General features: G+C 39.8%; 1 protein-coding gene and 1 pseudogene across 3 annotated transcripts; one reads left to right on the top strand and one right to left on the bottom strand.

Annotated features, from left to right (window-relative positions):
- The first annotated feature begins 10,886 nt into the window (after positions 1–10,886).
- On the top strand, positions 10,887–15,701 carry LOC122087163 (uncharacterized protein At1g01500-like). 3 transcript variants are annotated; one of them, XM_042656184.1, is made up of 3 exons: positions 10,887–11,294; positions 12,164–12,976; positions 15,222–15,701. In XM_042656184.1, exons 2-3 carry the CDS (start codon positions 12,269–12,271, stop codon positions 15,447–15,449), a joined length of 936 nt encoding a protein of 311 aa, XP_042512118.1. In that variant the 5' UTR covers positions 10,887–11,294; positions 12,164–12,268; the 3' UTR covers positions 15,450–15,701. The 3 variants fall into 3 exon arrangements, with proteins under 3 accessions (XP_042512118.1, XP_042512120.1, XP_042512119.1); XM_042656186.1 differs by lacking the exon at positions 10,887–11,294 and adding an exon at positions 11,333–11,605; XM_042656185.1 differs by lacking the exon at positions 10,887–11,294 and adding an exon at positions 11,621–11,866.
- A 654-nt stretch (positions 15,702–16,355) lies between these two features.
- Positions 16,356–26,183, bottom strand: part of LOC122086900 — a 16,884-nt pseudogene continuing 7,056 nt past the window's right edge.

The raw sequence follows: 26,183 nt of genomic DNA, 5'->3' as shown, positions 1-26,183 counted from the left end.
GGTGGGTGGGGTTAATTTTTCTATACAACTTTGACCTCTGTCAGTGTGACTTCTCAAATGATTTACATGATGATCATTTGGCATTATGCTTTTGTTCTGAAGTACGTGAAAATTTTTTGTCATAATTTTTTCCCATGTCATTGTAGGATAACCTTCACTTTGACGTTTCTGCTTTCCAGTATGGTAACAGTCATTGGTGGATTGTTTCCCTCCACATTGCAATGTTAATGTAAGGCTAGATACAAGTAGTTAACCCCAGTATATAACTCCAACAATGTAGTGATGTCAGTACACAAGCAAACCCCAAAACCAGTAACAGAACCTCAACAAGAACTCCTATCGGCTAGGACAAAATAGCTAATAAATTCCAGCAAACAGGAATATAAATAAATCACCTATACTCAGTTGATACTAGGACTTAAATAACTACCGGAGTAAACCCCTAATAACAGGTAACAAAACCCCAGAGAATAAGTTAAACAATCTGGACAGAATAGAGAATACTTGGAACCTGAAAAAATAGGCAAGTCTGAGATATTAAAGTATTCTCTCTAACCAGACCTCAGTTGAGGCTAATAATCAGGTTGAGGGGGCTTCATATATAGCCTACTTGTTCTCTAGAGCATGAACTTCAGATGATCTCCAAATGGCCAGATCTTAGAAATCTTGACCTATGTCAAGAAACGGACCTCTGATGGCCAAGAAGTGCTGATTGAGTGGTCTTCTGATGGCCCCTGTTAGATCCTAGAAAGATGGGTTGCAATGGCCCCCAGATCTGGAAGTTCTGCAGATGTGGAGATAATCCAGAAACCCTTCAAATAAAGCTTCTGCAAGTCCTGAAGTTGAGTCTGTGGAACTCAGCAATAACAGCAACTGTAGGACTTATATTTAGCTTTTAAAAGAACTCAGGTGGTGCTTGGTTTACTCAGAAATCAGAGAAATAAGGAGAGATAGAGCAGATCCATGGGAAGAGAAAGAAGGGATAGGGATGGCTATCTCACCCTTGACTCTCACAGTCAAATCAGCCTCTCACAGGACCATAACTTGCAAAAGCAAAGCTCAAAACTTCATTCGTTAATTGTGTCAAAGCCTAATTTATACTCTGAAGCGTGGCTTTCAAAGGAAACTACAAATTAGGAAACAATAGGAAAAAGGAAGAAAAACAGAGAGGAAAGGAAACTAGAATAAAAAATCCAGCAAAGACTTCAATATTCTAGAGCTTCCAAACCTTCCAATCGGTTCTCGTTGCTGCCTTGCTTTCCAAGGCATTATTAAAGACAAAAAAACCTCACGAAACTGAAATTGGTAGAGCTCTTCTAATGCTCTATAGTGTCCCCCATAAGCTGGGATGGCTGGACCAGCTTTGGATCGATAAGAGGCTGGTTGGGCCAGCCTTTTGCTGGTGTATTTCTTCCCCAAAAATCGATCTACATCAAAGGTGAGCTGCTGTGCCATATTCTAACATAAACTCAAACATGCTCAATGTGGAATCTTTTTGTTGAGATGTTTTAGTGCATCTTGGTTCATAAATACATCAAAACTGCCATCTGATATGTTTCCACTTAAGTGAGTTTCTAAGATTCTTCCCCCTCCCCTTCTTGAAAAAAAAAAAAGGTGCTTCTCTAATAGCTTAACCATTGATTATCAAGATTCAACATCAAAACAAAACTCAAAGCTTTATCCCATTGATTATCAGGATCTTCTCCAATTATATGTAGACAGGTATAAGTTACATATCTGTTTATGTCAAAGAAATGAGACAGGTCCACTCAATAAGTTGATGCATAAATCTCATTTCCGCTGACCCATTGAGTTGGGATAAGGCTGATTTGCTATTATATTAGTATATCTCTCTGCACAATCAAATTTCAAATTTTGACCTGGCTGTGAGTCTGCTTGCTTCTTCTGGGATAGACATACCTCTGAGGCATGTACCCATTGAAACAGGATCCAACTTGAGCTTGAGGTGGAGCTGACCTCGCTGATAATTTAACCAGTGTCTTCAGATCTTTACCAACCGGTATGGTCTTACCGCCTTGAGTGGGACCCAGCGCTATATTTGGTTTGTTCAACTTATTTACCCAAGTTTTTCAATGCCCAGACGGGAATAGTTCAGTCATAAGAATGATTGATGCAGACAATTAATCCATTCAACCTGTGTCAGGGAAAGTCACAAAAATCCTGAAGAACCTATACTTCTGAAAAAATGTGATTACCTCCTTTATTCATTGGGGAAATCGATGCGTTTGGTTCCTTGATTATTGTTGCCATTTCACAGTGGCCATCACACTTGTTGCTGATATTCTGCAATGGTCCAGGAACTGGAAAAGGCTGAGATATGGATTGTGTTTTTTTTCTCCAGGGTGGGTAGTTAAGTATTTTAGTGTTTAGGACAAAGGATGAACAAGCTGCACCATATTCCTTAATGATCATACTGGGCATTTACTTATTATGGTGTTGGACTGTCATTATTTGTCGTTTACCATTTGTAATGCATTAAAACTTGTAGCGTTTTGAATTACATTGTCAAGAGACTCGATACATGGCTTTTTTTTATACATAAGAAGGATAGCTTTATAATCAACCATAGAAAACAAACTATTTTGATATAATAAAAGGAGTTCGAGAGGTATCATCTCTGATAGCAATCTTGATTGAGTCCGGAAAAGAATTGTACTTTGTGAAACATGAATTTGAACGACTACTAATAGCAAAATTAGTACGAGCATCAACCACCTTATTAGTTTCCCTCATTGAATGCCAAATAGATACAGAGGCCGATTGCAAAAGCTTAGATAGAGAGTTCCACCAATTCCAAGAATTCCAATGAGCATTTTTACGATTAGACATAGATTGCACAATATCTTTAGAGTCTGAGATAATAGCAAGTCTTGTGATACCTAAAGAAATACAGTAATGAACACCATCTATTACCGCTATCATCTCAGCCACATAATTGGACCATATTCCATAAAAGTGAGCAAAAATAAAGAAGACGGTGACCTTGCGATCCCTAAGGCAACCTCGCCACCACCTAGTCCTGGATTACCTTTTGCAGCTCCATCCACATTTAAAGTGAAGACAAATTCCCTGATTGGCATCCATTTAACAAAGGCTATCTTTTTAATTTTAATCTTTGTTATAAGAATTTTCAGATATCACAACAACTTCAAGTCTTGCTCAGTTAAACCTCTAAAGAAGTTATTTGGCATTTGAATGGAAGACAACTAGAGAGTAACCTTTTTAATAACCACTGAGGAGGAATTGGATTTTCCTTTAAATAGGCGGTAGTTCCTCTCTCTTCAAATTTCCCATAGAATAAAATTAGAAAGGATTCCAATAACAAAACGAAGCTGATTCTTTTTTCTATTTGATAAATATTGCAGAAAAAAAACTCTTTGAAAAAGGATTTGAAAATTATCACATTGGATGCCAAATAATTGGAAGAAGAAACCCCAAACCTTTTTAGTGAGAACACCTTTCATGAAGAGATGATGAGAAACCCCAAACCTTTTTAGTGAGAACACCTTTCATGAAGAGATGATGAATGTTCTCAATGTGATGGTTGGCATAGCAGTTGCACTTGGATGCAATTTTCACCCCCAAGGTTGGAATGGATCTATCAACCTGAATTTTATCTTTTAATAACTTCCAATTGAAAAAATATATCTTGATTGGGACTGAAGAGGCCCATATCGATTTATCCCAACCAATATTCTCGGACCTTGATGTAATAATTTCTCAAGTAGACTTTACAGAGAAATCACCAGACACAGCTGGCATCAAAATAAGTCTATCCTTCACAGATGAAACAGGAATAATCATAGACTTCAGGTAATTTTGAAAATCATTGGGAACATTTTTTTTGTTGTACTAAAGTTGTGTTCCAAGAACCATCAGTATCAACAACATGCTTAACCTACATGGATATATCAATACCCTCATCATTGCTCAACCAACCAATCAAAAGATCATAATCTGTCCATTTATCCAGTCAGAAATTTAAATTTCCTTCACCCACCAACCACTTGGAATTGTCAAAAAATATATTTCTAAGGACAAAATGTCTCTTCCAAGTTTTTGTGCCAATAGTAGGACAAGTAGCTATAAATAGATGATCACCTCTCAAAAACTTTGATTTGAAAAATGTGGACCAAAGAGATGTATTAGTGCAAATCCTCCATAAGAATTTCAACCAACATCAAGTGTCCATATCTCTGAAAGATTTTATTCATATTCCAGCTTCACTTACAAGGAGACAAAGAGTGTTGAAACTAACCCAATGATGTTTCCTTCCAAATTCTGATTCACCCCATAAGAAATTAGAAATTATGGTTTCTAATATTTTCCAAATACCAATGGGAACCAAAGAAGCAGAAAGTAAATAGATTGGGAAGCTGCAAAGAACATGCTTAATTAGAATAATTTTACCACCTGTTGAGATCAACTTTCCTTTCCACCCTACAAGCTTATTTGAAATCTTTTCAAGGATTGCATTAAAATGATAAATTCTAGCCCTCCCTTTCATTATAGGAACACCCGAATAGGTAAAAGGAAATGAACCTCTTTTAAAACTTGTAGCCTCTTCAACCATCTAGATTCTATGTTCAGGAGTTTTCAAAGACATAAAAAAGCAGCTCTTTAATTTGTTAACTAATTGGCCTAAAGAAACCTCATACCTAGATATGAAGCCAATAGTCTGCATTATAGAAGACTTCAAAGCTTGAGAAAAAATAATGGTATCATCAGCATACAGACTATGGGAGATACTCAGACAACCCCTTGGAATATGGAAGTACTTAGCATGACCTTCAATAAAGATAGATCTTAGACCTCTACTAAGAACTTCTTCAGCTAGAATAAAAGGACTTGGGGATAAAGGGTCTCCTTTTCTGACACCTCTAATTGACTTGAAATAACCCACAGGGCTGCCATTCAATAGAATAGAAAATCAGCAATTGCAAACTGTTTCCTTCACCAGGCTAATCCATCGACCAGTAAAGCCAAACTTTTCAAGGCAAACAAATAAGAATGACCACTCCAACCTGTCATAAGCCTTCGCCATATCAAGTTTGAGAATAATATTATCTCCTTTGACTTTTCTATCTATGTCTTGAGCAAGTTCATTCACCAGTCTTCTCCCTTTAACAAATGTCCCTTGCTCCTCAGAAATTAGTTTAGGCAATAGTTTATCAAGTCTACAAGTTAAAATCTTTGAAAGGATTTTGTAAAGCAAAGTAGACGTTTAACCTTGAGAAAGCTTACCCCCATTGAAAAAGTCACGCACCGCTTCATAGAGATTTTCCTTAATAATTTCCCAAGCATAATGGAAGAAAACACCTGAAAAGCTATCTGGACCTGGCGCATCGTCCTTAGACATTGAGAAAGTAGCCTGATGAAGCTCTTCCATTGATGGAATTCCAATAAGCATAAAGTTATCCTCCTCTGTTATCAATGAAGGGATATGATCAATAATATCCATATTCGCCGTTCTCCCTTTAGAAGAGAGAATAGATGAGAAATGAGCAACAACCTCCGCTTGAATTTGATTTGATTCAGATAACCAAACCCCCTCAGTGGACATAATTTTATTTATAACAGTGTGTCTTCTTTTATTTTTGACAACGGAATGGAAGAAAATTGTATTTTTGTCACCCTCCTGCAACCATTTAATTCTAGATTTTTGGCCCCAAAAAATTTCCTCTTGGATCAAAACCTCGTGTAATTGATCCTGAGCATTTTGCAAAGCTACCTTATTAGCAGTAGAGCCATCCATATCGAAATTAGCTTCAACCACTCTAATATTGTCCTCTTCCACCTTCACATTTTGATGCACATCTCCAAAAACCTCCTCATTCCAAAGTTTAAGACGACCATTAAGATTTTTCAACTTCAAAGCCATCTTATACAAACCAGTAGCTGGGACCTGCCGATCCCACTCAACCCTTACAACATCCAAGAAATTACTGTGCCTAACCCACATTTCCTGAAACTTAAAAGGTTTGGGACCCCCTATATTGTTATTAGAAAAAAATAATAAAAGAGGAGCATGATCAGAATAAGTCCTATTCAAATGAGTAATTGTGGAGTTTGAGAACAAATTCAACTGACCTAGTAACCATTTTCCTTGAATTGCTGGCATCACTATCTAAATCAGCAAGAGACTGAGGTTGCAAAGCCAATTCCATCATCTGGACTTTGTTCTCCACATGGTCATCAAAATTTCTTTAGATTTTGGGGCCAACATATTCAAAATTTCATCATCCGACTTACCCGAAGGGAATTAATTTTCCTCTGTAGCCCTTCTCATAATTTTTAAGAATTTCTGTTGAAGCTCTGGTTCAAAATCCTTAAGCATAGCAGTCACTAAAGAGAGATTTTTAGAATCACAATGTGGACCATCATATTCTTCTCCTCCCCAGGATCGATTCCTTCTTGTAACACTAACACCATGATCCTTGTTTGTATAAGTAGCATAGTCAACCAATACAGTTTTGTCTTTATTAATATTTTGTTTTTGGATTGCACTAGAAATCAATTCACCCACACTTGGGTTTGATTCAATCAGGTTGGAAACTTCATAATTTCCATCAGGGCCCACACCTTCATGAGAGTTTTCAACCCCCCCTCCCGATTTAACATATGAGATTGATGTTCATCTAGGGATCTCACTACATTCCTCGAATCCGTGCCATCAACAATAGCAGTTGGTTCACACTCGGTTGGTTCACCTTCGTGTGTCATTCCGATCACCTTTTCTTCCACTTGAATCATGGGCAAATACAAGGATTTGTTCAGCATGGCAGCGCACGATTTCTTGGAACCCATGGATGATGAAGATGAGGCCTCTACAGGTGATGCTATTCCTAATATCGCCAAAAACCTTTTTCAAACTATGATTTCACAGTAGGAACTCAAAATATGACTAATTTAGTAGTATTAGATTAATTTTAATTATTATGAAAAATATGTAGTTCTAATCCTCGTATCTTACATTGTAACAGGTTGATATTAACGTTTTCTTGATTCCCGTGCAAGTAAAGAATGAGGTGGATAGCAATAAAGCATAGTAACCAACTTAAATCAGATGTAGATCGTAAAGTGACTCTTTTGAATGTGAATATTTGTAGACTGTTTTGGATTTGAAATTTTTAGGGACTAGAGCCCCAACCTTATCTTTGCCAGCCAATTTCCATTTCCATAGGGTGTAGGGAAACGCCATTGCTGTCACCATCCTCGAGAATCCTGAACCTTTTTGGATGCTCCTCCTATCCATTCAGTCTTATGCATTGTAATAACAAAAGGCAAATTTTCTCCATTCGAGTCATTTGAGATTCGACCATTATTGTTGTGGAAGATTTCGTGGCTCTCAAGCCACCTGGTTAAGTGTACGGAGAGGGAGGGTAGCTTCTTTTCATCCTAGTTGAGAGTATTTTTCCTATGCAACAATAGACTTCCTGATGCCCCTTTCCCTTTTTCATTAGCTGGTCATATTTATCAATTTCATTGACAACCTCATCTACCCATCATCTATATTGTCTGTTTTTCGTTTTGTCTTGTAAAATATAAATATTATATATGAGAGAGGGATAGGTATATCGTCAATATCAAGTATGTTAGAGGATAGCACCAATAGAAACACATGATGGAGTATCATTTAGGAAAAATATGGGGATCATTTCAGAAAAAGAGAAGAGAGAGATAGACATAATGGGTGCTAGCATACTTGATATCGACGGTATATCTAATATTTTACCATTATATATATATATATATATACAAACAAAATTATACAAAAATAAATTCTTCATAGGAAAATAGTTAATGAAGTCATGTGTATTGGTATATATAGCCATACAACACTTGGTCTAGCATCCTTCAGTCTAAGATAGCCACCGATCTGTGAGTGTGATCCGGCTATTATTGATGTTGATAGCTAACTCTGACTAGGAACAAATTTTAGGGTGAAAAAATTAAAGACGAGTCTTATTAATTAAGGCCGGCATGAGAACGGGCTTGTTGAGGGCCTGCGGCCGTTTTTGTATGTGTTGCCGACAGTGTTAAAAGGTCCAAAGTTCCGGATCCACCACAGCTTCAGAGATTTACTTGTAACGAATGAAATCCTTTCCTTTGTTATCTCCATCAATGGAGAGTGAGCCATTGAAACCTGCATTTGTAATGAGGGATACAGAGTAGTGTTTTTCAAATCAGGATATGGTCAGAGACAAGGACAAGGACAAGGGGATAGAGGACCAACAGAACAGACATCCCTGTGCTAGATGAGCAAAGAGCATAAGCGGAAAAATTAAATACAAGGGAAAAAACAAGATTAGGACAAAGAATTTTTTTTTTAGCATAAGATATGGCTTACTACTGACAGGGTAGAGTTATCTTTAAACACTTTTTTTCTTTTGGGGGGGTTTTAGATTAAAAGAACCTATTGATACTATTGAGAAATGCTCAAGAACAATATGAATACATAGGCAAAAGTTTCAAGTATGGTCTGCGAAAGTGTGGGGCTAATGAGGGGTGCACATGAGAATAAATAGGAGTGTTGGTGTTATTTTATCACTCTGTGTTTGGAGTCCACGTCTTTTGTGGCGAGCAATAAGGCGCAGTGAGCATCGGATGGTTAAGATCATCTTAAGGATGTGAATTTGAAATCGAAACCATTTACTGAAATCGAATCGAGCCGTTTATATTGAAACTACAAAATCATATTGTAAATGGTTTGGTTTTGATTTCAAGTTTAAGACCGATTAGTTACATAAGTTGTGTTGGTTTTAACAGTTTAACCTATTGGTTTCGATCCTAATTGACACCGTGAAAATCAAACCATTTAAACCGTCAAAATTGATCCAATTAATCCATATAACGATTAAATATTTGGTCTTTTTAAAAAAATATAATGGTTTAATTTAGGAAAAAATTAAGGACCATAGAGGTTGTCCTACAATCTATTCAATAATTTACTCCTATTATGTAGTTATGTAGTTAAGTCCTTGCTTGTTCAATGCCTCATTTAATTTGATACAAGATTGAAGCTTTTATCAACAAAAGCAAATTTTAGTAAGCATGCGAATAAACTAGCAAATCGATTGCTAACTGTTTAGAAAGTGTATGGAATAAATCGCGATCAAAACCATTTAAAACCGTGGAACCAAAATCGTTTATTAAATGATTGTGGTTTTAAAAAAGTACAACCGTTTAGTAAATGAGGCAATTTTGGTTTCAACCAAATAAATATGAATCGAATTGAACTGCACTGTATACACCAAAATCAAACCGATTAACACCGTTAGATTATTTGGGCATGTGTCCCAAGGGACTCCCAGCCATTTGATGTTGCAAACGATTTTTACACCTATGTTTGGGCATGGAGTGTTCATTTCTCCCTTTTGAATTATATGAGATCAAGATCCAGGCATTTTCTCATAAAAATGGAGGCCCCTACATTCTCTCTTTCTTCTAAAACCCTTATTTACACATCATAATGAGGATTGAGGTCACAAAGACCACGCTACTAGGCAGAGAACCCTCTTTCCTAAAAATATTATACAGGTTGCTGGTGCATGTATATGCATAGACATAGTAATACAGAAAGATTATGCTGCCCCGCATTGAAGGTACTACAATGTGCTCTCCACTTGGCCACAACGCATGTGTATTTGTGCCAGGGGTGAGAGTTCTTTCTCCAATGTTATATTTAACATAGATTAATGCATATCTCTCTCTCTCTCTCTCTCTCTCTCTCTCTCTCTCTCTCTCTCTCTCCTCGTACAATAAAAGACAGATATGTTAGAGAGAAATAAATTTGAACAGAAGCTGTATGCTACGCAGTGTAAGAATTCAGTCTCTTTATTTAAACCTCATCCTTTAAACCTTCTAACCTCATCTCCTACCAAAAAAAAAAAGAAAAAGAAAAAAACCTTCTAACCTCATCACCTGGTCAATCCTATAATTTATTGGAACCCCACTAATCCTTGCCCTGATGAGCTGGCATGAGAGTCAGTCCTACAATTTCTTGGAACCCTACTAATCCTTGCTCAACGTGTGGGCTCTTGAAAATCTTCCACCGCCAGATTGCGTGTATGGACTATGGAGTGAAAAAGCAAGGACTCCATGAGGATTCGATGCCATCTCGATTACCACGTGTCAACTAATCACAACCATGACCGTACATAGAAGATGAGGATCTCATACCGAAAAGCTGGTTTTTTTTATGAGAAGAAGAAACCGGTGGGGCCAGCTTTAAAAGTACATGAGTTGAGTACCTAGTACTTAGTACTTACACAACATACTAATTACTAACCACGTCACTGTACACCGTACAACACCACATTCTACGTACTTACATCCCAATTTGCCAAGTGGCTATTTGTTTGGGCGTCTCCACTGGGACCTCTGCAAAATTATATAGACCATTTCTGTTATCATTCAGGTATTAACAGAAGCAGCACAATCGCGGCTCCCAGCAACGACTTCTTCTTCTTCTTCTTCTTCTTCTTCTTCTTCGACCACTTTCTCATTTACTGTGTCTGAAATGAATTCGTTAATCCTTAATTCAAACATGGGGAGAAGCAGGTTCTTTACTGTTCCTTTCTATAGAGAGAGAGAGAGCGAGAGAGAGAGAGAGAGAGAGAGAGGAATCATGGAACAGAAAATAGCCGCCTTCGATTTCTGTCTAATGTGCGCTTCCTTCAAGATACAGAATCTTATCCTGCGCATTCCATTGCTATAAGGGAAAAAGCTTGGACGTCCCTTTCAAAGACATCGACTGATCCACCTCGTGGACGTGAATACGGATTTCTGTTTTGTGGATAAGATCCCCCATTAAAGGGCCAGGTCAGATTTCACAGCTTCTTCCATCTTCACTCTGTTTGTGTGTGTGTGTGTGTGAAATAGAAAGAGAAAGAGAAAGACAAAAAGAAAGAGAGAGAGAGACGCAGCCATGGATCCCCATCGTTGGATATTATAATTTACCCTTAGTTAGTCCTATCCATTTCTCCTTCAGGCTTCAACTTGACGGAAAATGAAAGGAGAGGTTGGCGAGAGAGGAGAAGTTTCGGGCTTTGCGTGCCTATAGATCTCTCTCAAGGGTCTCTGTTCTTGAGATTTGAGGCATGGACACACACTCTTTTTGATTGATTTTCATTGCTTGGCGACAATTGCTCCAAGATCACTATCCCTGCTTCCTGCGTTTCGAAAGAGATTCGACAAATCACTTGGGCCTAGAATTCAATTCTTTGGTTGTAAAAGACGAAGCGTGAGTCGGTCAATGGAAGATGTTTGTGGTATGTGTTTTTTTAAGAGTAATTATTGATGGCTATTTTAAAGAAATGCTTCTGGTTTTGTATTGCTTAATGTGGATCGCAATGAGAAGTACAGGAAGAGCGAGAGGGAGAGTTTTGTCTGCTTCCGCGTGACGTGCTACAGTCCCCGGCGGCGGCAATTTGTGCGAATCTGTGGTTTTCCATTTTTCCTTTTCTATATATCATATTTTGCAAACCAGCCACCTCTTTTTCTTCTGGTCAGCTTATTGAGGATGATATAAGTTGGATTTAATCTTATTTAGCATTGATACTGAACCAGAAAGCAATGAAAAGTAAGCCTTTTCCTTCTCCCTTTCTGAGCTCTCTGGAGTTACTGCTTGGTTTCTTTAATCCTAAACAAATAAATATACTTTTTCCCTTTTCCATTGCATTTATCAACGATTTTTCTTTGTTCTCTCTGTCTCTGTAGTTGGGGTTGGTTGGGTCTCAACTTTTTCATTGTTCCGAACAGAGATCAACTGTTTCATTTGTTTTCAGCATCATGTGTTGCTCAAAAATACTTCTTCTGTTAATCTTTGCTTCCCTGGTACTTGGTGAGCTGCAACCCCTTTGAATTGAGATCCGTCTTTTGTTTCTTCTTTCTTTATTTGTTAGCAATTGCTCTTTCGTTAGTAATGAATTTGTGACTTGTGACCACTTGTGTTCCATTGAATTATGTTCATTCTATTTTCATGGGGCAGACTTCATCTTATTCTGCTGGTGATGATATGGCTCAGGCATCTGGGTTTAGCCTGTTTTTGCCTTTTAATTCCATGTTGAGATGTATGAAATGATCTGTAGTTTTATTTCGATCTATTAATTTAATTAAATGTTTTCTTTGATGAGTGCAGGTTTCCTCCACACTTCTAATTGTTTCTTAGATGGTTATTTCCAAGTAAGAATCCCCATCGATGTGGAAAAATATCAGTGACCGGGAGGACTAAAACTCCAAGGCCATGGATTGCTCTTATGAGGCATTGAACGGGGATGAACCGGCTGAACCTGGGCGCAAGATTATCAGACAGTCCCCTTACCAAGCCTGCAGCAAACTATTCTCTCCTTGGTTTGATCTGAGGGTCTTCTATGTGAGGATCAGCAATTGTGAGGTTGACAATTCAACCCCTGAATATCTCACACTCAGCCATATCCCGCTGAACCCAGATACTCTCCTTGAAGTTAACGGTGTGAGAAGTAGCATCTACACGGAAGGTGTCTCCTCCAAACTTAGAAGGGATCGAGTTGATAAGAAATCTGAGGAAGTCACATTTGTGAGCACAGATAGTATAAGGATGACTGGGAGTGTGAAATTTGATGTTTATGACAAAGACGATCTCATAATCTCCGGGGTTTTGGAGATGTCTAATGGCAATGGCTTTACTGGAGAATCAAAAAACCATTGCAAGGGATGGAACATGACTTGTGAATCATATGTGGTTGCGGGCAATGGTTTCTTTAAGGGGAAGCAACACATGGGTCCTGAATTACCTTCGCCAACCATTGAGGTTTACGTAGCGGGTTGTTTCTCGGGCACTCCAATCATCTTGACAAAAACCCTGCAGCTTTGCTTTCGAAAGAAGCACGCTAGGAAGGGGATGTTGAATTCAATCCCAGAATATGAGACAACTGAGTGCAAGAAAGATGATCCTTCTGAACTTGACTACCAGGTACTTGCTAAGCAAACCCAAATAGTTTTGTCATTTAGATTCATCTTTTGGTTTTTCTCCTTTCTTTTATCGCACTGTTAGGTATTTCCCTTTTCTTACCTGATTGCCTAAGAAGTTAGGGAACTGAAATGTGTTTTTTTTTCTCTGGTCACAAGTGAAGTAAAGTTGGGGACGGTATAGTTAGAAGATGGGATTCTCTTTGGTTTCCCTTGAATTTGAAAGGAACTTGAGTTTAGTCATTTCAAAATATTTTGTTGGGTAGGAAGTGACTGCAATGTTAGACGAGGTGGTCATCTAAAAGTCTGATATTAGGAGTAAAATTAATTTTAGTTGATATAAACTGTCCGTTGGAAAAACACTTATCAGGCATATAGATTATTGCAAGATACCATCATCTTTCAGTGGAAGATGATTTTCTTTAGCCAATTCTCCCAGCTATCAGACGAGCTGCTCCGTTTATTTTCTGAGTTGAGGATAGTGTGCTCCTCTCTTTTAATATTTTTTATATTATGTTTTGGGTGAATATATAAAGTTAAAAAGAAGTGCACGACACTGGAGTGAGAAGAGTCCACACGCCCTCTCACATAATGACCCATGGGGCCACACTAAAACTCTCAATAATATATGGAACCCCTATTGGACGATTTGTCACCCCACCCTCACATGGGGTTTCACACTCTGGTATCATGGGAATTCTCTGGTTATGAATAAATATTTATCCTCTTTGATAAAAAAAAAAAAAAAAGAGCAATCTTCTCTTATGGATTGGCTAGGCTCAGAAGGGTTATGGGTATGGCACATATTTTTACGTTATGGGTAGCGCAAATTTACCCTTTACCCCTGTGACATCATGCTTATATGGTCTTCTACTTAGAAATGTAGAATCAACATTACTGATGTACTGATATTGACTTCTCTGCTATTTCTTTTCTTTTAGGTTTAAATTCATGCCTTATATCCATTTGCAATTAAGTCTCAGTTTTTTTTCATTCATTTCATACATGCATACATAAATCCGGGTGCTGGAAATTTAGTATACAACTATTAAACTCTTGGAAGAAGTCACCAAAAGAAGATGGGGATTCACCTTGTTTTTGGGATGAGTTCCTCCACTTCTTTGAAGGACTTCTATGAAGAAATTTGGGTACTTAAAAGTTACCTCCAATTACTCTTTTGAGCCTTCTACTCTTCTTTTAGCGGCTTTTAGATACATCTCTGTTCTTTTCACCTTCTCCAGGTGGGTACCGCCAAATTCCAAGCTTGTTGAAAGACAAATTCAGAAAAGGTTAAAAAAAGATCTGGCTTTTTATTTTCATTTTCTCTGTCCTTTCTATTATGGTGGTTATAGCACATGGTTCAGACCAGTCTTCTACACGGTGTTCCTTTCTAGACTGCTATTTTCTTGTTCTGATTCAATTATATCCACGCACACTGTGGCCCAAAATCTTCTCCAAAATACTTATCACCTATAGCAGCCCCTCTTATAAAAACTCCTCATTCTTATTTTTCTTTCCCCCCTCCCCCTCCCCCTCCCCCTTTTCTAATAAATTTGGATATACTTGAAATTCAACGGAATAAGTCCTATCTCTTATGATGGCAGAGGCCTCACAAAAGGAGACTTTTTCCACACTCATGCTCCTCTAGACATGACAGTCATCACATTTTTCATCTCCTAGTCCTGAATTCCTAGGTGGCTTCATGCTCAAATCATCACTTCTTGAGGTGCTCCTTTCTGTTTCACATCTCGTTGACACCACTCCTACTGAATTTTGGCCATTTGGTAGAATTTAAACAAATAAATCCAGTAGAAGCAGTAACCTTGCAAAATTAATAAGAAGTTATTGAACCTACATTGAGACTGAGATACTAAAAAATTATGAAAATGTCGACTAATATAATCAATATTCTATTTACATTATTTTTTTGGTAAGGTTTATAGGTCCTCTTTTTTTTTTGGTGAATAATTCCTTGGATAATGGTGTTTGATTTAAATTGTGTGAATAGGATATTACTTAATCAGGACTTACTATTTACACAATTTAAATCAAACTCCATTATCCATAGTTGAAGATTGAACTTCAGGGCGTTCATATAGTTATGTTCCCATAGGCATTTGTACCAAGCTAAGGCTAGAACCACTATCCTGAATCTGCTAATTTGTTCAGTTTGAGAATTGACAAATATCAGTAACAGAACCTGCTATTGACTTCCACCTTACTTTCCATTTCCTTTCTGTTGTTTGCAGATGGCAGAATACCGCTACAGACCAGAGAGCTTAGAAGAGTATAACCATCTGTACTCGGGGGAAGATTACATGGAAAGTGATGAAGGTGAGCTCTCATGGTTCAATGCTGGTGTGAGGGTAGGTGTTGGAATTGGGCTCGGCATTTGTCTGGGACTTGGAATAGGAGTAGGTGTGCTGGTCCGTACATACCAAGCAACCACCAGAACCTTCAAAAGGCGCCTTGTGTAAACCACACTTGATTTCTTCATTCAATTTCATTCTACTACCTCCAGCCCTACGTCCCCCACCCCCACTCCCACTCCCCGAAATGAAAAAGAGGAATCTAACTTATTTATGTTCCTGTCTTCCTGACATGTATCCCCACTTTGAAATGGTTAATAATAAGTACCTGATATAGTCCTTGGTTGCTTCGTATGTTTTTGTGAAATGATGTATTTATATAAACAAGGCTATGATAATGACGAAATTTTGTTGATGGAACACTCACCCCCCACCCCACCGTGCCCACTCCCCCCCCCAAAAAAAAAAAAAAAGAAAAAAGAAGAAGAAGAAAGGGTAATACCCTTAGGATTATCTTACCATGTTTCTTATGTCCAACATCTTAGTCCTTTACCACATTATTTGCAGTAAGGTCATAGACTCATGGTTGCTTCTACAGACCTCGCTATGATCATACAGGAACTGTTATTAGCTTTCATTAATGGTCAGCAGCTCCCAAAACTTCATATTTATATTTTCCGTGCAACCTCGGAAGAAAGAAAAGGGGAGTATGGCGCACAGCGTGGTAATAATCACCCACAAACGATGTTATGATGCTTGATGTTCACTGTAAATCCCTTGCAGAAAATGAGATACAAGAAGATTTGGAAATAGTATCTCTGTTCTCTTATTGCTGCATGCTGCATCACAGCCGGCCTTTAAACATGAAGAAATTAACTTGGTCATGTTCAAGTAGCTACTACAGTTTTTCATGTCCTGAGGGGTAACAAATAAAATAGCCACAGCAATTAAAGGGTTTATGACCTCAATTTGGAAGCCGAACACTGTTAGTAAAGACCATTTCCATAGTGTGGTCCTTTCAAGTCTTCAAAAGGGGCCAGTTAATGGAAGAGTACTATAGCTTTATAAAAAATCTCATAGCTGTACGTTTTTGAGGTTGGAGTGGGTCTCCTTAGCAGCCGGTGGTGCGAGGGGCTGAGGCTTGGTCTCGGTCTCTGGAGCCAACTCTGCTCCCAGACACCCATTGTTGAGGTGGTTAAGTTTATTGTCTAATCCCCAAACGCCAGCAGTTTTTACATCATCTTGGGCCATCAATCTTGAGAATTCTTCATGGTCGTATTGCAATTTGACTTCCCCCCCAAATTCTGCTGGAAGGTTATCCATATCGAAATATGATTTCATGAGCTCCACACTCTCATTGTTCTTGGGATAGACGAATTTCACCTTCTGGAATGTTTTTGGATCCAGGAAGTACTTTACAACCTGCATGGACAGAAGAAACCAACAGCATTTACTACAAATTGGAAATTGTAGGCAAGTGCAAGGCAGTTAGGAGCCGATATATTATAGGATAATCTGAAAAGAAAGACTTGCATTGCAGTGCTAAGTCAATGAGTATATCAATCTGCAGTTTAAGTTACTAGAATACAGGAGAAATTCATTTTTGGCATTTAGTTGTTGCTTATCCGAGAGAGAGAGATGGAGACCTTGTCAGTTGAAGACAGTTCTCTGTATACACATATATAGTTATATACACACAGCAGTGGCAACTTCCAAGACAACTCGCTGACCCTACATGAACATCACACAAATTTATAGGGTTTCTGTTGAGGAAAGTTCAACATGATGGAATTTGGACACGACCTGACACAACTAGTAAACAGGTTGGGCTAGGGTTGAGAGCAAGGTTATAGAGTTCAGGATCAGGGACGAAATTTTTTCCCTGATCCCAATCCATCCCAACCAGATAGGACAGAATCGGCTGGAATCAGCGGATTCCCTTCAAACGATCTTAGACATTCTCATGGTTGGAGTTTTTCTGGTTCCCATTCGAGGAGTGTCACTGGAACATGAGAAGTGGAGGAAGAAGAGAAAGCATTACTTTTCAATTTCTTCCAAATTCTCCATTAAACCTCGGGTCATTTCTTCACAATGCTTCCTGACAAGGACTGGATTCTCGGAACTGCAAGGCAATGCATCGCCAATTCCAGGATCTTCTCTACCACTGGGTTTGCTGCCAGCCTCAAGTTGCAGGAATCAGTTGGATCAGGCTGATATGGATCGCTCCGAATCAGACTGATACGGATTACGCACAATTCAAATCAAACAATTTACAGAGTCTGATTTTGATTCCTCAATCCATGAAATCGAACCTTTTTCCCCACGATAGTTTTTTAAAAGGGATTTTCTTATTGACACCCTTTAAGGTGTCGAATAATTCATAATCTTACTTAATTGTCCTTTTATCATAATACAAAATTTTTCCCCAATGAGGGTAAATCTTGTCATTTCACATGTTCAATCGAATAATGTGCAAAACAATGATAGTTTTTTATAATGATATAATGATAAGTCACTTTCAAATTATTTTGAAAACCTTTCTTTACCCACAACAATGAAATTATGAGAATAAGACAAGGGGCAACTAAAGGTGTCAGGTTCTAAATATACATGTAGAAGTGTCATTTAGACACTTCCATGCTTAAATATTGATGAATTGGGTGGTGTTTTTATTTATATTCTTTCTGCGCATTAGGCTTGGAGTTGAAGTATTTACATGTCATTTTGTGAAGAAATTTTTATTCTAATTTACTTAAAAGAAGACATGACATGAAACTAACACAATCAAAAAACATAACTCAATTGACTCAAAATTAATATCATCTAATTTATATAATGTGTTTTGCAGGTTGACATGATTTTGACCCATTAAACAGGTAACATTAGGTGTTTTAAAGGACTACTGGACTGAGTAATCAGACTCTTGGATTAAACAGTTCAGACTGCTTATTGTTAATCCTCAATGGCTGATGGTCTTCTGCAAAAAGATTTGTGATGTAGGGAGGGTGCCTTGACAACTAGGTTTCCTACAAAGGGTCAATCCACTAGAGTAAGGAATACTCAATAGGTCTTGAATTGGGTTGGGTTCAAAGTTGCTCAGCAAAGTACAGATTTAACATGCAAGATAATAGACTAATTAACAGGGCAGCATCGGTCAATAATAATCTAAGCATGAAAAACACCTTAAACTACCCAAGCGTCAAATGGGGGTATGGGGAAGGGAACATGGCAGCAAATATGTGTTAGGTTTAGCACAAATCAATCAAGACACTAGGCATAGTAAGCAACCCGCGCAGTTCTCTAAAATCAGTCAACTAATAAGGTAAAACAGCAGGGATCTTTTTTTTAGGATAACAGAAAATAGATGGCTTGAAAAACAGAGATTAATTTCAGGTTTCAGAGGGGAGATAATGGGGACAATAGGCAGTCAATGGATGTGGAACAGGGGGGTTTTACTTAACTTCTTGCTGTCCTAATTTGAGGAGAACCGGAGAAGCCGAAGTCCTCCAAAATAGACGTGCAGTCCACCTTATTTGACGAGGAAGAAGGTCCAGCTTGATGATGTAGTGCTCAGCAGCAGCCCAGCTTGTTGAAGAGGAACTCAGCAGCAACCCAAGTGGGATCTATTCGATGGAGGTGATCTCCAGTTACTATGAACAATGGCTGCAAAAGTGTAGTAGCAACAGAGAGAACAGAAACAGCAAAAGAGAGAGATGAAAGAGAGAGAGAGAGAGAGAGAGAGAGAGAGAGAGACGTGAAAGGGAGAGAGACGAGATAGAGAGAACTGTGAGAGAGGGAGAGACGCTGCTTTTGGCTTTCTTTCATTCACTAATTTTGGAACCGTGGCCAATGGCCTTACATAAATAAGAGACTAATTACTAAAAAGAAAAGAATATTCTAGGAATGCTATTTCATAAACAAAGAAACTTTCTAAAAAGAAATCAATAGGATATTTACTTAGTTTCCTAATTGACTTAAGGACTCAAATAAACAAAATCCTAGGAAATAAAACTACTAATATATCAGATTTGGGTGGGGGCCACACAATCTTGGCAAAATCCTAGGAAATAAAACTACTAACATATCAGATTTGGTGGGGGCCACACAATCTTGGCAAAGAAAGGAAGGAGAGGACTCGATCCAGTGCTGGGAAGGCTGGATCGAGCCTTCCTTTTTCTTTTCTTTTTTTTCTTTTTTTTTTCTTCCTCCTTCTAATCCTCCAACCACAAAGAAGGTTGGGTCTTCTTCTTCCTTCGGCTGTACGTCTTGATGTCCCCATCAACTCTCCCTGGCTTGGAAGAATTCACCTCCGGTGAATTAAAGCTCATGTAATACTCAAGTAGGTCTGGGTTGAGTTGTTGGACTTCTTGCATTGTGATCCAGGTGTTGTCAATTTCCGGACATCCACGCCACTTGACCAAGAACTCTCTAGAACCTCCAGTGTGTATGGACACAATCCTCTCATCAAGGATTTCCTCAACTTCTTCAGTTCTTCTCGTAACCTTAGGCACAGATGGTAATGAGGTGGGGGGAAGTGGTTGGCTTGGCTCAGAAGTCTCATCAATGTTGAAGGGGAAGTCTTCAAGGTCATCAGGATAGAAAGAGGTAAAGGTAGAGGTACCATGGTATGGGACTAGGTCTTCAACATTGAAAATATTACTGATCTCCATGCTAGCTGGCAGATCAAGAATATACGCATTGGCACCTATCCTCTTGAGTACCTTGAACGGACCTGTGCTACGAGCATGTAGCTTGCTCGCTTTTCCCCTAACAAAATGTTGCGGCTTGATTCTTACCATCACCATATCGCCCTCTTGAAACTCTTGTAATCTTCTGTGCACATCTGCCTTCGATTTGTATTGCTCATTGCTCAGTGCTATCTGTCTTCTTATACCTGCATGCAAATCATGTATATGTTGAGCAAAAGATTGAGCTAACTGGGAGGTCCTGGAACTAGACACGACTGGGATAAGGTCTATGGGTGCCTGGGGCTAGTATCCTGAATAGATCTCAAAGGGGGACAGACCAGTGGTACGGTTCTTAGAACTATTATATGCAAACTCAGCCTGGCTAAGGACTCAATCCCAACTGGTAAGGTGTTCTCCTATGAGGCAACGCAATAAATTCCCCAAGCTCCTATTGACAACCTCGATCTGGCCATCGGTCTGGCCATCGGTCTGAGGGTGAAAAGCGGAGGAGAAACGGAGCTTCGTGCCCCTCATCCACCATAGGGTCCTCCAAAAATGACTAGTGAACTTAACATCCCTATCGGACACTATGGTGAGGGGTAACCCATGGTACTTGACAACCTCATTAAAGAAAAGTTTGGTTACTATGGATGCATCGGAGGTCTTAGAGCATGGGATGAAATGGACCATCTTCGAGAAGCGGTCCACAACCACATAAACAGAATCATGGCCTCTCAAAGTTCTTAGTAGACCAAGCACGAAGTCCATGCTAAGGTCCTGCCAAGGGGAATGGGGAATGGGTAGAGGAGTGTACAAACCCGTGTTTTGCTTTTGTTTTTTGGCAGCCTGGCATGTCCTACACTGACTCACAACTCTAGCAACATCCCTCTTCAGTTTTGGCCAAAAGAATCGGTCCTCAACGAGGATGATGGTTTTATCACGACCGAAGTGGCCAACGACTCCCCCAGCATGCAATTCCCAGATCAGAAAATCTCGGAGTGAAGTCCTGGGAATGCACAACTTGCTTCCTTTAAAAAGAAAGCCCTCCCTAAGTAGGTAATCCGAGCGGTTGACTGGGTTGCCTTCATTCAAGGAAGTGAATGGCTTACTAAAATCAGGACAGGTGGGGTATTGGTCCATGACTCGCTCGAACCCTACAACCTCTACACTCATTGCCTGGAGTAGAACACTAGCCCGACTCCTAGCATTGGTGCGAATGAGGAACATGTTCACCCGGCTCAGTGCATCTGCAGCAGTATTCTCGACACCAGGTCTGTGCTTGAGTACAAAAGTGTACTCTTGGAGAAACTCAACCCACTTGACATACCTCTGGTTAAGTTTCTTTTGGGCACTCAGGTATCTCAGAGCTTGGTGGTCAGAGAATAGCACGAATTCTTGCGGTAAAAGGTAATGTCACCAATAGCGCAGTGATTGGACAACCGCATAGAAGTCCTTGTTGTATGTGGAATATCGTTGCCTAGCTTTATTAAGCTTCTCACTAAAATAGGCAATAGGGTGGCCCTCTTGTCCTAAGACACCACCTATCCCAATATCAGATGCATCACAATTCACTTCGAAGACCTTAGAGAAATTTGGGAGGCGCAGGACTGGAGCTTCAGTCATAAGCTTTTTAATCTCATTAAAGGTCTTCGTAGCACTCTTAGTCCATTGAAACTCCTTTTTCATGCAATCGGTGATAGGAGACATAATGGAACTAAACCGATAGATGAATCTTCTGTAGAAAGCGGCTAAGCAATGAAAGCTTCGTACCTCATGAATGTTAGTTGGCTCAGGCCACTCTACAATCACTCTCACTTTCTCAGGGTCAGCAGATACTCCCTGAGCTAACACAACAAATCCCAGGCAGATGACTTGATCATTCATGAAGGTGCACTTCTTGAGGTTGACATAGAGTTTCTCATGTAAGAGCACATGAAAAACCTTCTGTAAGTGATCCAAGTGGGAAGACGGGGTCTTACTATAGATGAGGATGTCATCAAAGTAAACCACAAGGAACTTGCCAATGAATGGTTGAAGCACTTGATTCATTATCCTCATAAAGGAGCTAGGTGCATTTGACAAGCCAAAAGGCATGACTAACCACTCAAAGAGGCCATCCTTCGTCTTGAAGGCTGTCTTCTACTCATCTCCCGACCTAACCCTAATCTGGTGGTACCCGCTCTTGAGATAAATCTTCGAAAAGATCAAGAGTTGGTCATCATATCCAACATATCATCAAGCCTAGGGATAGGGAACCTATACTTGATGGTGATCTTATTGATGGCCCTACTATCAACACACATACGCCAGTTGCCATCTTTTTTTGGCGTGAGCAAGGCAGGTCCAACACACGGGCTAAAACTTTCCCTAATGAATCCCTTCTGCAACAGTTCATCCACTTGCCGTTTGAGTTCGGCATGTTCTTTGGGATTCATTCGGTAATGGGGTAAGTTCGGGAGAGAGGATCCCAGAACTAAGTCAATAGCGTGCTGGATGTCACGCATAGGTGGTAACTCATCAGGTAGTTCCTCAGGGAATAACCTCTTGAATTTCCTCAACATGGATTGCACTTCTATAGGAGCCTTAGTGAATAAGCATGACCTATCGGTATTACTCTGTACGGCAACTAGAGCATAAATCACCCCTGACTCGTGACACTCTCCTTCAAATTGTTGTTGATTTAAAATGTTGAGTATTTTGGTGGGGGTGTGTTTGGATGTACTTCACTTGTGTTCTGGAACCCTAACTTCCCTAGTGGCACTGGGGGTCAGTCTGATCTTCTTCCCTTTGAACTCAAAGACATAGGTGTTAGACTTCCCGTAATTGGTGACATCCCGGTCACATAACCAGAGTCTACCTAGAATGATGTGGGCAACATCCATCTCTAGGACATCACACCACATTCGATCCTCATATCCTGCAAAGTGTAGGGGAACTAAACACCTCAGATTAACGGGAATGGTGGACTGATCAACCCAGGCAACCTTGTAAGGCTTAAGGTGGGGTTCGAGTTTGAGGCCCATTCGAGCAACAACGCTCTTGGCGACCACATTCATGCAACTCCCGCTGTCTATGGTGACACGGCAGTTCTTGCCCTGATAACACGTGTAATTGATGAAAATATTAGTTCGTCGTCAATCATCTCCTCTTCGGTTGTGAGACCATGCAACGCACAATGCCGAGCTTGAGGTCACCGGCCTCCTCGGTGTCCTCATCAGATATGGTCTCATCCACTCTATGGTCCTCATACTCATGGTCCTGAAAACCCTCTTGGTCACTTTCTTCAGGGGTCTGCTCTCCTACATAAAGATTCCTATTAGGACACTCTCTGGAGAAGTGACCAAACCCACGACACTTGAAGCACTGTTGTTGCCCACTACTCTTGGGTGCTTCTCCCACAATTCCTCTACCCTTGTTGTCAAATTGACGTTGTGGTGCAGCAGGGGGTATTGAGAATCCAGTTGAGCCTTGGGGTGGTTTTCTAAATTGGGACTCCCCAGCTTGGAAGCTCTTCCTCTGAGAATAAGTTCTCATGGAGGATTCCATCTCAATGGCTATCCTGAAGGCCTGTGGAACATCTCACACCAGGTGGGGTGCCATACGAGACTGAATTTCGGAGTTAAGCCCAGTAAGGAATCTGGATAGTGTCTGCTCAACATCTTCCCGAATACGGCTTCTAATCTTCAATTCATTGAACTTGCTCATGTATTCGGTCACAGTTAACTTCCCTTGCTTCAGGGTATTCATTTCATTCAACAACTGGAGCCTATAAGTGATGGGAAAAAATTCCCTCTTGAGCCGCTCTTACATTTCTACCCAGGTGGTGATTGGCTCAAGTCCTAGGTGGTCATCCTGGTACTCTAGGTCTGTCCAGAAGTCCTGGGCAGCTCCAATAAGCTTGAACTTAGCAAATCGGTAGCAGACTTCCTCTGGCATATCGTAGAAATTGAAGTACCTATCCATCTGCTTGATCCAATCCAGAAGGATCCTAACATCAATCTGACCATCGTAGGTAGGGGCATCTACCTTAATCATCCGTCTGACATCAAATCCCCTATCATAATGCTCATAACCCTCATCATTTCCATATTGAGTTTGGTGTCTTGGCGGTGGGCCTCGACCCCTACCTTGATCCCTACCACGCCTTAGGCCCTGGAAGTTATCCCCTATCTGGTCATAACCTTCAGTCTGGTTATTTTCGTTTACTTCCTCAAGGTTAGGGCCCCTGCCCCTAGGTTTAGTGCCAATTGTGTTACGGCCTTGCTGTCTATCAGGGTTTTGGGCACTTGTCTCGAAGGCAGCCAACTTATCGGTAAGGGCTTGGAGATGGGCAGCTTGTGTTTCCTGTATGGCTTAGACGGCTTTCATGAATTCAGCCAGTTGCTCAGATTGGGTGGAGGTGCTAGGAGGGTCAGACATATCCTGGTATACTCTACCACTACGAGTGGACATAAGGAGATGGGCAGCCAATGATACGGTTGCCACCAAAGACTCAAGGTCTACTCAAAGTCTCCAATTAAGACAGGTAGTTAGCCCTCTCAATCTTGAGGTCAGAAATCTCCCTCTCAAGTATATGCTTTTTAAGGGAATAACGTCCAATGCTATTTGGTCCCACCAACTTAAGAAAGAAAAGGGTGTCCTCTAATCTATGGTATCGCTCTCTTAGCTCGGACTCAACCACGGACAGATGATGATGGAGACTAGACCTCAAAAGGTAAGACATGTTAACAAGGGACAGCAGTACCTAATTACCCTAAACCTAGACAAAACCATGCTCTGATACCAAGATGATGTAGGGAGGGTGCCTTGACAACTAGGTTTCTTACAAGGGGTCAATCCTCTAGAGTAAGAAATACTCAATAGGTCTTGAATTGGGTTAGGTTCAAAGTTGCTCAGCAAAGTACAGATTTAACATGCAAGATAATAGACTAATTAACAGGGCAACATCGGTCAATAATAATCTAAGCATGAAAAACACTTAAACTACCCAAGCGTCAAATGGGGGTATGGGGAAGGGAATTTGGCAGCAAATATGTGTTAGGTTTAGCACAAATCAATCAAGACACTAGGCATAGTAAGCAACCCGCGCAGTTCTCTAAAATCAGTCAACTAATAAGGTAAAATAGCAGGGATTTTTTTTTAGAATAACAGAAAATAGATGGCTTAAAAAACAGAGATTAATTTCAGGTTTCAGTGGGGGAGATAATGGGGATAATAGGCAGTCAATGGATGTGGAACAGGGGGGTTTTACTTACCTTCTTGCTGTCCTAATTTGAGGAGAACTGGAGAAGCCGAAGTCCTCCAAAACAAAGGTGCAATCCACCTTATTTGACGAGGAAGAAGGTCCAACTTGATGATGTAGTGCTCAACAGCAGCACAGCTTGTTGAAGAGGAACTCAGCAGCAACCCAGGTGGGATCTATTCGATGGAGGTGATCTCCAGTTACTGTGAACAATAGCTGCAATAGTGCAGCAGCAACAGAGAGAATAGAAACAGCAAAAGAGAGAGATGAAGGTCGAGAAAGAGAGAGGACGAGAGAGAGAGAGAGAGAGAGATGTTGCTTTTGGCTTTCTTTCATTCAATAATTTTGGAACCGTGGCCAATGGCCTTACATAAATAAGAGACTAATTACTAAAAAGAAAAGAATGTTCTAGGAATGCTATTTCATAAACAAAGAAACTTTCTAAAAAGAAAACAATAGGATATTTACTTAGTTTCCTAATTGACTTAAAGACTCAAATAAACAAAATCCTAGGAAATAAAACTACTAACATATCAGATTTGGGTGGGGGCCACACAATCTTGGTAAAATCCTAGGAAATAAAACTACTAACATATCAAATTTGGTGGGGCCACACAATATTGGCAAAGAAAGGAAGGAGAGAACTCGATCCAGTGCTGGGAAGGCTGGATCGAGCCTTCCTTTTATTTTTTATTTTTTTTTTCTTCCTCCTTATAATCCTCCAACCACAATGAAGGTTGGGTCTTCTTCTTCCTTCGGCTGTACGTCTTGATGTCCCCATCAATTTGGTATTGTAGTTTATATACCAACGATGTAGGCTACTTCACTACATTTGGTTGACACCCAGAGTGAGATAATTAACTTTGAATTCCATAGCATTTCTATGCAAAAGGTGATATTCGGACTTAGGTTGTGTCTTGCTGTTTAAGAAGACCCAAAAAACAAAAAAAAAACTCATTTAGGTTTACTAGA

Source organism: Macadamia integrifolia, chromosome 8 (assembly GCF_013358625.1).
Source record: "Macadamia integrifolia cultivar HAES 741 chromosome 8, SCU_Mint_v3, whole genome shotgun sequence".
Lineage (NCBI taxonomy): Eukaryota > Viridiplantae > Streptophyta > Magnoliopsida > Proteales > Proteaceae > Macadamia > Macadamia integrifolia.
The sequence above is the reverse complement of the archived record's forward strand: the minus strand, read 5'-3'. Positions and strand labels throughout refer to the sequence as shown.

Bases quoted from the DNA above. Each gene is read 5' to 3' on its own strand.
- LOC122087163 (XM_042656184.1), top strand. From the start codon at position 12,269: ATGGATTGCTCTTATGAGGCATTGAACGGGGATGAACCGGCTGAACCT. The intron at 12,977-15,221 runs GTACTTGCTAAG...TGTTGTTTGCAG, and splicing joins CTTCTGAACTTGACTACCAG to ATGGCAGAATACCGCTACAG.